This window comes from Quercus suber, unplaced genomic scaffold, assembly GCF_002906115.3.
Source record: "Quercus suber isolate HL8 unplaced genomic scaffold, Cork oak 2.0 scaffold_100, whole genome shotgun sequence".
NCBI lineage: Eukaryota > Viridiplantae > Streptophyta > Magnoliopsida > Fagales > Fagaceae > Quercus > Quercus suber.
In genome coordinates, this window is record NW_027069565.1 from 640405 (window position 1) to 653528 (window position 13124).

The 13124-nt window shown below is 35.7% G+C and overlaps 1 protein-coding gene across 2 annotated transcripts in view; it reads right to left on the reverse strand.

Moving 5' to 3' along the window:
* Positions 1 to 2425: 2425 nt before the first annotated feature.
* LOC111995088 (pre-mRNA-processing protein 40C) overlaps positions 2426 to 13124 on the reverse strand; it is a 31733-nt gene continuing 21034 nt past the window's right edge. For both annotated transcript variants that reach the window (XM_065774851.1, XM_065774850.1), the window contains exons 13-16: positions 10231 to 10374; positions 9165 to 9311; positions 7260 to 7382; positions 2426 to 2917 (exon numbers count right to left, since the gene is read on the reverse strand). In XM_065774851.1, the coding sequence (XP_065630923.1) occupies positions 2603 to 2917; positions 7260 to 7382; positions 9165 to 9311; positions 10231 to 10374 (729 nt within the window). In that variant the 3' untranslated portion in view covers positions 2426 to 2602. The remainder of the gene's footprint in view (positions 2918 to 7259; positions 7383 to 9164; positions 9312 to 10230; positions 10375 to 13124) is intronic.

Here is a 13124-nt window from a genome sequence, read left to right on the forward strand (position 1 = left end):
GAGCTCTTCTCACAGAATCAGACCTATTTTGCAAAAAGGATCAGGCCCAACTAATCAGAAACTCTTAGGCTACGTTTGTTTTAGGTGAAAATCATTTCCAGAAATGCTTTTCTGTAATTTCAGGTGTTTGGTTGCGCATGGAAAATCAATTTTTCGGAAATCATTTTCAGTTGACCGTGAGTCAAAGGTGAAAATGATTTCCCCTTCTATTTTCACTTCAAATAGCTTCCGGAAAACAGAGAGACAGAGAGAGCACGAAGACGGAGAGAGAGAAAGAGAGAGAGAGAGCACGAGCACCACGCCAAGGAGCCCAGATCACGCCGGAGACGTCGCCAGCGAACCCCGAGCACCGCGCCAATCTTGCCTTCGATCGCACTGCGGCGATCTCGCCTTCGATCATCGGCGATCGCCTTCAATCGCCTCCACTCGATCTCGCGATCTAGCCTTCGATCTCGCGATCTCGCCTTCGATCTCGCACCGGTGAACCCAGAAGTCGTCGCCGATCGAACCCCGAGCACCGCGCCGATTGAACCCAGAAGCCGTCGCCTTCGATCGTCTTCGATGCGAACCCAGAACCCATCACGTTTGACCGGATTTGATATTCTTTTCTTTGGTTTTGTTTCTGCTTTTGATTGCCTTGCTGTGATTTTGAAAATTTTTGTGATAAAATTTGTTTGGATTGTGAGAAAATGGCTAAGAAAATGTGAAAAAATTGTACAAAAATAGCATTTTCAGAATAGAACCAAACACATGAAAATATTTTCTACACACAATTTTCATAATGCAACCAAACACTTGAAGCTATTTTCCTTTCCTAAAAATAGCATTTCCGAAAAATAGGCTATTTTCCGAAAATTATTTTACGCGAACCAAACGGATCCTTAGCCTTAAGCCTAGACCAAGTGAAGCATCTGGTAGCAACCAAACACGTGTCAAAGGATAAAAATATAAACAAAGGCCCCTTCAAAGATCCAACAAGTTTTTGAAAACACTTAATGGTGTAAAATTGCTTATAGAAGAGAACAATTTCATTTTTGATAATTTAATAGTTACAAGGGTTTTCAAATAAATTATAGTATGCTATGCCATTGCAATAAATTATACTCACAAAGCTCTTAACAAAAGAGAAAAATTTTGGCTTAAGAGACTTTCTTGTCAATTTCTATTGCAATATTTTCCCCTTTTTTTTTTTTTCTCCTGGATATTGAAATTATAACTAAAACAAGAAAATGAGCTTTGGATTACAGTGGCAACCTACTAGGCATAGGACTATAAATGAACTAAGTTGTTTATGAATAACTCAAGTTCAACTCAGTAAAATAGTTGTACATGTTTATTTGTTTAGCAAACAAGTCAAGCTCAAACACAAGCTTAGACTCAACTATTAAACAAGCCGAATTCAAAAATAATAATGCGTTCGTAAGCAAGCTTATGAACATGTGTGGTGGATAGAACTATATATAGTATTATATTTTTATATGAATATTTATCCAAAAATATATTTACATAGACTTGAAAATAAATTGTATAAATTTGTGACTAAGTTCATATAATATCAAATTCATATTTGTAGTTTATTTTAATAATATAAATAGTTCATTCATAGTAAAATTCATAAATTTGTGAAGGGGTAAGAATTTTATTCAATTTAACTATATATTGAAAAAAAAAAATGAAGAAAAAGAAGAAGAAGAAAGAGTAACTTAATGAAGTAGCGCATGAACAGGCTCGAACTTTTTTTTACTAGAATATGAACCATACTTAAACATGTAAACTTGTTTGATAATAAACTCGAGCTCAGCTCATTTGAAATAAAATTAAATTAACAAGTTTGAAATTTTAATACTTGGCTCAATTTAACTCTTTACGACCCCTTTTCAAGCAATTCATCTCCAACACAAACAAAAAAGCTAAGAAAGGATATGCACCAGCTTTTGCCATGAATTGGTTTGGTAGATGACACTAGATGAAAATTGAAAAAAAGCACATTATAGTCATTTAACAGGGATTCTTAACCATTAATCATACTTTAATGACTCAGTCAAAAGAAAAATTACTGTTATTGATATTGCACTTTAGGAACCATTCACATGAATATTGTAGATAAAATAAGTGAAACTGAATCCGAATACAGTATATAAATTGATTAGGATGCATCTCAGCCCATATGGAAACTTAGCAGGGAATAAGAATCATAGTTTTTGATACAAAACGTGCATTCGAGAAGTTTAGAGTACAAAATATAATTAGGAGTATATTTTAGGATGATAAAGTATAACTTCCCCAAACTTTGACTGCAATCTACAAAGAAAAGAAATAAAAACCCAATTTGTGTCAGAAGACAAATTAGATTCAGATATGATGAAACGAGATTATTTGCCACCCTGACAAAAATGTATATGCCTGAGGAATTTAAACATGGAAATAAAAGATTAAAAATATGCTAACTCAATTAAAAACTATGGATTAAAAATCAGTTTGTTTTAGTTCATATAATACAGTTTTCACAAAGTATATTAGACTGACCTCCTCAGAAAGTACAAAAAAATGAAACTAAGAGTTGTGGGGGAAAAAATCAAAACCTACTCTCTAACCCAAATGACTATCTTCGCTCATAGGTTCTTGATCCAGACAGAAACCTCCCAGAATCAACAGAGCTCCTACTTTTTAACTCTACATGCTTCTCTTCCTTCTGATCAAGTGCCAATTTTTGCTTCCGCAGCATCTCATCAGCATACCGCCGCCACAAGACTTCCTTCTCTTTCCTTGGAATCTTGTTGTATCGGGGATCAGACTTTAGAAGGCGTTTAGCTGTTGACCATGAATTGAGGACTGTTTTCCCATTTTCTGTATCTTGGGCAGATGCTTCAGCAGTCAAGACTTCAGCTAACAAAGATCTGAACTCTTGTGCACATCGCTAAAAAGACAACCGGTGAGATCAGTATCTTGAAGGTCGATTTATATATCCACTGTCACAGTATGTGAGCTACAACAACTGTGTGAATTGCTTAAAGAACAAATTAATCAAATGCGATTAAGTGGGTCACATTGGCCACATAGCCAAATTGCCAAAGTACATTTCAAGCTTTGCCTTCAGCATTGCAAAATTCAATACTTCACTCACCATATGATCAAATGCACAAATAAGGTAAGAGAATGTCATTGACATAACACACACACTCCCCGCCCCCCACCCCTCTCCTTATCTTTAGTTTTTGCTTTTTATCTTTCTTTTTTTTCAAAACTGCTTCCTTCATGGTAAGCAATAAGAAATATCTTATAATTTATGGCCATATGGAACATATGTATTCAATGCATTGCAACCAGATTACAACCAAATCTATTCAAATAATTTATGCCAAAGTATAAGAAAAATAATGCATTCAGCTTCCCATCTCTGAATCTACCAAAACTTAGTAAAGTTGATCTTCTGGAACCAATGCCTCAAAATAATCATTTCTCATATAACGTAAAAGATATTTAAATCAAATCGTATGCTCTTGTTCAATTGGAGCCAAGAGCAAATACATCAATCAAAATGCAGATCTATTTATAGTTATGGAAGAATGAGCGATGACAGATGATACAGGTTCCAGGTCGGACTTGCAAAATAGATATTGAAATGAAAATATGACTATGATCATGTTATTTGGAAAACTTTCTTTTTGTTCTAGGGAGAATGGGGTTTGGGGCAAGATGGAGGGATTGAATTCAATCGTACATTACGATAGCCCGCTTCACAGCATTCACTAATGGCTCACCAATGGGTTTTCTTCAATAGCTTGAGGGGCCTAAGACAAGGCAAACCCCTTTCGCCTCTACTCTCTCTTAATGATGGAGGTTTAGAGGCAGATGTTGCATAGGACGGGTATAGGTCATATCTCTGGCTTCAATGTTGGGGTGGGAATCAATAGAGGACTCCAGACATCACATTTGTTGTTTGCTGATGACACAATATTGTTCTATGATACAAAGAGGGAGCAACTCCTCTATGTTTGAATGGAATTGACTTGTTTTGAGGCTGTCACGTGGTTGATAGTCAATTTGAACAAGACTGAAGTAGTCACGGTAGGAGATTTGGGGGCTTGGAGGAGTCGGCTGATACTCTTTACTGCAAAATCAAGAGTTTGTCAACAAATTACCCAGGCATGCCTTTGGGCACGTCCTTTAAGGCTTCGACAATGCAGAATCCCATTATAGAGGAAATGGAGAGATGGTTAGCAGGGTGGAAAAAGCTCTACATGTCGAAAGGGGGGAGGCTAACCTTACTAGACATGGCAAAACAGGCGGGTCGGGTCGGGGTCGGGTCGGGTCAATTGAGTTGCGGGTCACGGGTCAAAAACGGGTCATTTTAAGCGAGTCAAAATCGGGTTTGGGTCAGGTCGGATTGACCCATATTTTTCACATGAATTTTATTTTTTATTTTTTATTTTTATATAAAAACAATATGTATCTGTCATTTGGAAAGTTATGCAACAAATTACTTAATGTAAAATGTATTATTTTGAATTCACCACTTATATCAAGAATGAACTCAGTTAAACTTATTAATACTTATTCAACAATTTTAAAATTATACAAATCCTAACATTACTATCTAAAACAAAATAACACAAAGATAAGTAAAACAAATACACAAGTTTTATTTCTACACAATATCAACATTCCAAATATAAAACAAAATTACAAATGACTTATTGGATAACTCATTTGATAAAGAATAAAAATATATAAGAAATTTACAATATTGAAAATTAATTTTATAATCTATTATCAGTTGTGGTTGACACTCTATTTCAATTTGAGATATGCTTTAAAATTTGATTGCTTATTTATAAATGGTCTCTTTTATGAATATCATATTATTGTTAAGCAACACACACTCTAGGAAATATCATAATTTATTTTGAAAAGCTGTTTATTTTTGACATTAATTATTAAAAAATAAGTCTAAGTATTCATAATTTATGCTAATTTGATACTTTAGCTTCACTATTTTCACACTTGTGAATATTTCTTACATGTCTATAATTTTAAATCTATGTTTTTAACTTTACTGTAACCAGATTATCTTGGCATGTACTTTGCTATTTGATATCTAAAATATTTACTCATTACAGAATGTTCAACCATTAATCTTTCAATTAATTTGCATATAGTTATGTAAATGTATCAATTGTTTCCTTAAAGTTCACAATAAACAATTAAACCAATATTATCTTAGTTTTACTATTTTTTTACCCAAAAAAAAAAAAAAAATTAAAAAAATGGTTCGGGTCGGGTCGCGGGTCGGAGTGACCCGAAAAAACACAGGTCGGGTCACAGATCAACCCGTTTTTGCTTCAGGTTAAAAAAAAAAAATCGGGTTCGGGTTGTCTTTTTTCGGGTCGGGTCGGGTCGGGTCAGAAAATTCTGACCCGTTTTGCCATGTCTAAACCTTACAAAAGAGTACACTTTGCAGTCTCCCCAACTACCTACCTCTCATTATTTACTATCCCAACTTGTGTCAAACCATTCAAAGAGATTGCAAAGAATTTTATATGGAGAAGATTGGGGGAGGAGTTTAAATTTCACCTGGTGGATTGGGATACAGTGTGCTCCCCAATTGTTTGTGGTGGTTTGCGGGTGCAAAAATTGGGTACATTTAATCAAGCCCTCCTAGGGAAGTGACTATGGCATTTTGCAGCCAGTGCATAGAACTCACCAGTATAGTTTATCAAAAAGTATAGAGCTGATGGGGATATATTTGCTCTCCGTATACATTTTGAAGTGGGAGATGGGGGTACGGATGAGGTGCTGACATGATAGGTGGTGTGAGGACCAACCTTTGAAGGAGTTACATTTTGAAGTGGGAGATGGGTGTATGGATGAGGTGCTGACATGATAGGTGGTGTGAGGACCAACCTTTGAAGGAGTTGTACCCAAACCTGTATTCACCTCCAATTGACTCTGATGAATCTGTATCTTCCTGTTTGACAAGTGAGAGTCACTGGGACAACTATTTAATTCAACAGTTTAATGATTGGGAATTGGACTCTGTCGCTTCCATGCTTAGCTTATTGTACTATAGTATGCCAAAAAGGCATATAAATTGCAGTGGTGTTTGAGAAGTAATGGGATGTTTTGAATGTGAAAGCGTCGAAGATGCAGCTGAAGACTTCTTTCTTAGATTACTTTGTGAATGGTCCACGGTCATGGGTCTTAATGATAGTGATATCCTAACAGAATTACCAATTCAATTTATTTTAATTTTTAGTAATTTTTTTATAGCAATTCATTATGCTACCTTGTGCAGCATATCTTTCTTGAGGTGGCTTTTACTTACCAAAAAAAAAAAAAGGTTTATGTTCGCTCTATATGCTCTAATTGGCAACCAGATAAAGAATGGTTAATCAAATTTTTTTTTTTAAATATATATATTAGGATAAAAATATAGATAAAGTAAAAATTTAAAGGCTGCCTTTTTTGTTATATTATCCGTTATATGTATAATGTATCTGTAATTCTGTATCACAAAATCCACCTATCCTCTATTTTTTTTAATCACAAAATCCAACTACCATCTGCTTGTTTTTAACCGTCTACTTATTACCACATTTCTATTTTACGAAAATAATTCATCAGAACCTAAATCACTGACAATTCCAGCTGCACAAATTCTGAATTCTACAAGTCAAAAACTGCATACAAATTTTAAACATACCAACAGCATCGTCTGACACAAAATGCGTGGAGTACAAGTCAGTTAAAATTAATTTAATATAAATTCTTTTTTTAATATGTTAATTTAATATAAAGTATTTAGATTGAGAGATATCAGGTTATTGAACAAATACCTGGGACTGGACACCAAAGGAGTTGGTGTATAATCCAAGTTGGGTGAACACTTCAGATCTCAAGCCAAATGTCACCCAGACAACACATTTTGTAGTCCAACTGGTTGGCCCCTCTTGGTGTTTCCAACGGATGCTAGAAACATCCAGAGTTTGAATCCCCCTCTCCCCCAACTATCGAATTTATATATATACACTAAAATATTTATTCTCTTTAATTGTTAGGATTTCAACCTCAAAACTACCCTGTTCCCATCCATTTACTAAAGAAGCCAAGATTTTAGGGTATAGTTAAATATAGTTAGGAGTGCACAGTAATGCTTCATTATAATCAACAATTCTAGGAGATCTGGCTGCAAGAAGCTAATTGCAAATATATTATAATTAATCAGCCCAACAAAAAACATGGCAGAGTCAAAGAATTACCTCATTCAGCATCTTTATATGTTCCCGGAAGAGCTTTTCTGTGTCAGATACATCCAAGTCAGGGTTGGTTGCACGTGCTTGTGGATCCTTCTCCAATTTAGCCTTAGATTCTGTCCAAGACGCCTGATCACAAGGAGAAGAAAAAGGTGAACACATTTATTAGTGTGGGTAAGACCAAACCCAATCAACTGTAAAACTATAGTTAGCAAGAACCAAGTGACCAATTCGACCTGAATGCTTAGACCTAGAGCATATAATTAATTTGTGTTTGTAGGTGCACACCTGTGTTTAGATAGAAAGAGAGAGTGCAGATTTTTTAGGAGTTACTTCCCTTAACAATACAATGGGCATGATGGGAAATCTCAACAATAACAACAATAATGCATAAGAATTCACCTAGACAATGAAGCCAAAACTAATTTTTCCTTAAATATTTGATTGATAGACGCAGTAACAGGGTTATGTGACCAGGGGTTGATGGTAACGTTCCTTTTGCTAATGGGGAGTAGGGCAGCAGGAGGATTTCGCTTCTACGAGGTAGATATAATGAAATTTAAGGAACTATACTAAGTGACAGACTTCTCCTTTTACTGTCTTTTATTTTCTTCGATCCTTTTTTATAAGAAAAATGAAAGATAGCAAAGGTTCACCAGGAATTGAACCTCTATCATTTTCTTTACTTTTTTTTTTTTCTCAAATAAATTAAAAGTTAATATTATAACTTTCAACGCAGGAATGCAAGATCCAGAACAAAAATAATAATAAATAAATAAAAAACAAGGGAGAAAATGATAATGGCAGCATTTATAGCTAGGCACCATTTTGAAAGCTCTTCACCTGCTGTAACTTCTTCTCCCACCCCCCAACCCCCTTTTAATGAAAAACTCAAAAAATGCAACAAGTACTACAGGAGAGTGTGCCAAAGGAATGGCAAACAGAAAAACAAAACCAAGATCAAAGATCAAAGATTAAAATAAATATAAGCTTCAACTTAATCATAAAAAGCTAAGGGTTTGGATGTCATCAGATTAGTGTTATTCAGAGGCTGTTCCAAATTGTTTGTTGTGGTGTCTTTGGAGGGAGAGAAATGACCGGTTCTTTGAGCATTCTGAGCGGTCTTTGCCAGATCTAAAATTATTTTTCTTCAATATTGGATGTCAATTGTGGGTAGTTTTTCTCTATGCTCAGTTAGTGATTTGATAAATCATTGCAATTGCATGCTTGATTGTACTGTCCCCAGTTGTATACATCCTGTATTCTTGGGTGACTTGTATTTTATTCTGGTCTTAATAAATGTCAATACTTATTAAATAGAAAAGAAAAAAATCATCCAACAAAAAACCCCATTAATCCTATAAAGCTCAGGACCCTCAAAGGCCCAGCACGTCTTTCTTACTAAATGTACCACAAAAGGGAAAAGTGCTCCATATCTCTACTCTAATATCTATCAAAATGCCTTTCCAATGAACCAACAGTTCCAGAACCTTTTGAGGCTAACCCACCAAATATCAAATGGAAGGAATGCACGTGATGCAATTTTCCAAGCAACTGAGTTGCTGCAATTTGTAGAGTAAATTTACAAAATGAACATGACATCTTTTATAACATACTCAGTCCCTTTATTTTAAACAAATTCACTCAAATTCCTGCACATATGCAAAAATATCCCAAGTCATTCATGAAAATCAGTAATCACACTTGTATAGGCATACAGTCAATGGCCCTAGCAAAATCTTAATATTGCAACAGATCTTAAAAACACAAAGTACAAAAGATGGCCTTTTTTCATTTTTCTTTTTCTTTTTGTTACGGAGTACTATGGATGGCTTAACATGCAACATAACCACTACCAATCCTAGTCCAGCACCACCAAGAATGGAATCATTAGTAATAAAAATATGTTACCAGTGGATCTTTAATTGTCTCTACAAGTAAAGCCTGGAAAGATGAAACTGCCTCCTTCCTACGAACTTTCAGCCGCACCCTCTCCATTTCCTGTTCTTCTCTTTCCTTTCTTTTCCGAAATTCTCGCTCCCTTTCCTTCAATTTTTCCTGAAATCAGTATAAGGAGGTCAAAATTTTAAAACATTTTCCATAAAAATTAAAAGTCAATATATAAAGGTCATATAGTTCCATTTTTTACTATTTAAAGTGCTACAAACATCTCTAAAATGGGAGAATTAATGTTAATATATATGTGTGTGTGTGTGTGTGTGTGTGTATAAAAAATCCAAACCATTATGCTCCCTTGAAGTAATAGTCAATCAGAGATACATATATTTGTGCAGAAGTATACAAGTGCATAAGTAATAAACAAATTTGAGGGACTTCCGTCATCAATAGGTCCTTCTTTCTTTTCTTTTTTACCTCCCAATTTCCCCTTTTTTTACACTTGACACATCTCACATTATGTTTTTATAACTAATCAATTCAGATCTCACAAGTTCTTATTCTAACTTATACACACATGAGAATAAAAGGCACACTCCATTTTTTACCTATTTTTGCTCTCAACCTGCAAAATTAACAGTGCAAGTTGTAGACCCACTCTTTTAATTTTAATTCTCACGTCCATATAAATTTTTTTTTATAGGTACATATGTCCATATAAATCAGCAATGTAACATCTATATATTGTGATATCTGTTGATTTGGTATTACCATAACATGGCAAATTGAGCACCATACAAGAAGATTAAATGAAAAACATTAACAAAATAAATCAATATTTAACCTGAAAGAAATAATCAAGAGCTATTAAAAATTCAAATATATACTCAACTACGCTTTCCCACAGAATATTTTGAGCAAAGGCATCTAGATTGGTTAAATATTCAAAAATAACCAAAAAGAAAATTACAGATGGGTAAACTTTCATTTGTGTTCCAGCATCTACATTCAAGCATAAAGCGTGCGCGCACGCGCGCACACAGAGGAGTTTCTAACAGAAAAGTAGGGAAAAATTCCAGACCTGCTCCTCCCTTTTGGATTTTGCTTCTCGTTCTGATTTCTCTTCTGCAGCCTTTAGTTCAGATATATACTCATTAAATAAAAACTCCCTATCCTCATGCTTAACAGATTTGTATCTTGGGTCATTCCTTAGACTATCTTTCACCTACAGCAACCAAAATACACAAATGATCCTCCAATGAAAAACCAACACATTTTTTTTTACATATTTTAAAATTAAAAATAAATAATAATAAAAAATCTAATAGACCAATTATCTCATGCTTGTTATTTGCAAGTGCACAGCCAGTTTCAAAAAGTTCTTTATCTGTTACTTAAACTATTACCCTTATCCTGCATTTAGATTGAAAAATATGTCACCCCTTGTAATCACTTCCAAATGTTCTGCAGGTCATTCTAAGATCTTCAAGATATAAAACAGCAAGTAATTTTAAGATCTTCAAATTGGCATGCTGAATGTCCACTGGTGTGGAGTTCCTTAGCACACAATTAGCATACATGCCCATCAACCAAAACTATCATATTAAGGAAAGATGAACTAACATTATATAGTAAACATCCATACATAAATAAAGCCTTTGACAAAATACAGCAAATTGGGGAAGTGTCTCATCTTCCCCACTTCTAAAGGCCTTCAATACCCTTGAGCTTATTATTTGTGTTAATAACTCTAAGAGGGTTTTTGTTCAATACACATCTCAAGCACTTTTTATTAGTTGGCACACATGCCTTGGTGAGTCCTGAACCCACAATCTCATCCTTCACCTTGCTCTACAAGGGGAGGAGGTGCCATTTTTCAATGAGCTATAACTCAATGGCACCTCCTTCCTTTGTAAGAATAGGGCAGAGGTTGACATTATGTTCAAAACATGTATAACTTCCTATCAAAAAAATGGGAGATGTATTTGTGCTAGAGTTCACTGGTGATTACACATCCCAATCATCCCCTCCCCATATGCAACCATGGAAGACTAAATTTTTGCAACTTAGTAATTTCATCAATTCAAGCTCTATAATCAAGGGTAGATTTGTAATTTCAATAACTCCTAAAAATTGAGGGTAGTTTGGTGATTGAGTTAGGTCTAGAATTTTCCAATTCTAACAGCATCAGGTTACCTTACTCCTTTAAGTCTAAGTCACTCTTTATTACCTTATTGGTTTTCAACTTACTAGTCAAATTCGAAGTCCTAATTGAGTGGTTGAGTATTTAAGGAAGTTCAAGGGGGCTTCAGCAAGGGGATCCTTTATCTCCATTGTTGTTTGATATTGTGATGGAGGCATTAAGATGTATGTTGGATGTGGCTGCCTCTGCTGGGCAATTCTCAGGCTTTTCTGTGGGTAGTATGGCCGGTCCATCAGTGATGGTGTCTCACCTTTTATTTGTAGATGACACTCTGATTTTTTGTGATGCTAAACCTTCTCAGATTGCTAATTTGAGGGCGATTCTTGCTAGATTTGAGGAGATGTCAGGGCTTCGTATTAATTTGGGGAAATCTGAGCTAGTACCTGTTGGTGGGGTGCACAATTTGGAGGCTTTGGTGGGTCTGTTGGGGTGTGGGCAGTCTTCTCTACCCTTGAAATACTTGGGCCTTCCATTAGGTGCAAAATTTAAGGATTTATCTGTTTGAAATCCTATCCTAGAGAGAATGGAGAGGAGATTAGCAGGTCGGAAGAGAATGTATTTATCTAAAGGGGGTAAGGTGACATTCATTAAAAGCTCACTCTCGTCTTTACCTAAATACTTTTTTTCCCTTCTTCCTTTACCGGGTAAGGTGGCAAAGCGTATGAAAAAATTAAAGAAATATTTTCTGTGGAATGGGATTGGTGGTGAACCTAAAATACATTTAGTTAATTGGGCCAAGGTATGTAGGCCTTTGCAGGATGGGGGATTGGGTATAAGATGGTTGGGAAACTTTAATTCTGCCTTGCTAGGAAAATGGTTGTGGAGGTATGGCATGGAGATTGATGCTTTATGGAGGAGGGTTATAGAGGCAAAATATGGGAACATTTGGGGTGGTTGGTGTATGAAAAAGGTGACAAATCCTTATGGGGTCAGCCTGTGGAGATACATTAGAAGTGGCTGGTCGAACTTCTCTAAACTCCTTGTTTATGATGTGGGGGATGGTACTAGAGTAAAATTTTGGAAGCATGTGTGGTGTGGGGATTGTACTTTCCAAGAGGCCTTTCCAGAACTTTATTGTCTTAGTAGGTCAAAGGATTCCTCGGTGGCTGAAGTTATGGGTTGGTTTGCTGGGAGGTTTCACTGGAATGTGCAATTTCGTCATCCACCACAAGATTGGGAAGAAGAAGCCTTTGATCGGTTTATAGGGTTGGTCTATTCTTCGAAAGTGCGAGGGTTTGGCCCAGATAAGATTTGTTGGAAGCCTACAAGGAATAAAGGTTTTGAGGTTAGAGATTATTTTAGCTCCTTCTACCCTCCTACTCTTGTTTCCTTTCTATGAAGAATGATATGGCAATCGAAGGTTCCTCCAAGGGTTGGCTTTCTTTTCTTGGTCTGCTTCCTTAGGTAAGATCTTAACAACAGACAACCTTCGTAAAAGACGAGTGATAGTGCTTGACTGGTGCTATTTGTGTAGGAGGTGTGGGGAGTCGGTGGATCATCTTCTACTTCATTGCTCCATAGCTTGGGAGTTGTGGTCTTTGGTTTTCTGCTTGTTTGGTATTCAATGGGTTATGCCTCATAATGTTCTTGAGTTGTTTGAGGCTTGGCAAGGAAAGTTTGCGCAACATCGTCACATTGATGTTTGAAAATTAGTACCTCATTGCTTAATTTGGTGCATTTGGCGTGAAAGGAATGCTAGAAGCTTTGAGGGTTGTGAACGTTCTTTGCTAGAGATTAAGTCTTTTTTCTTAAACTCTTTGAATGCAGTGTGG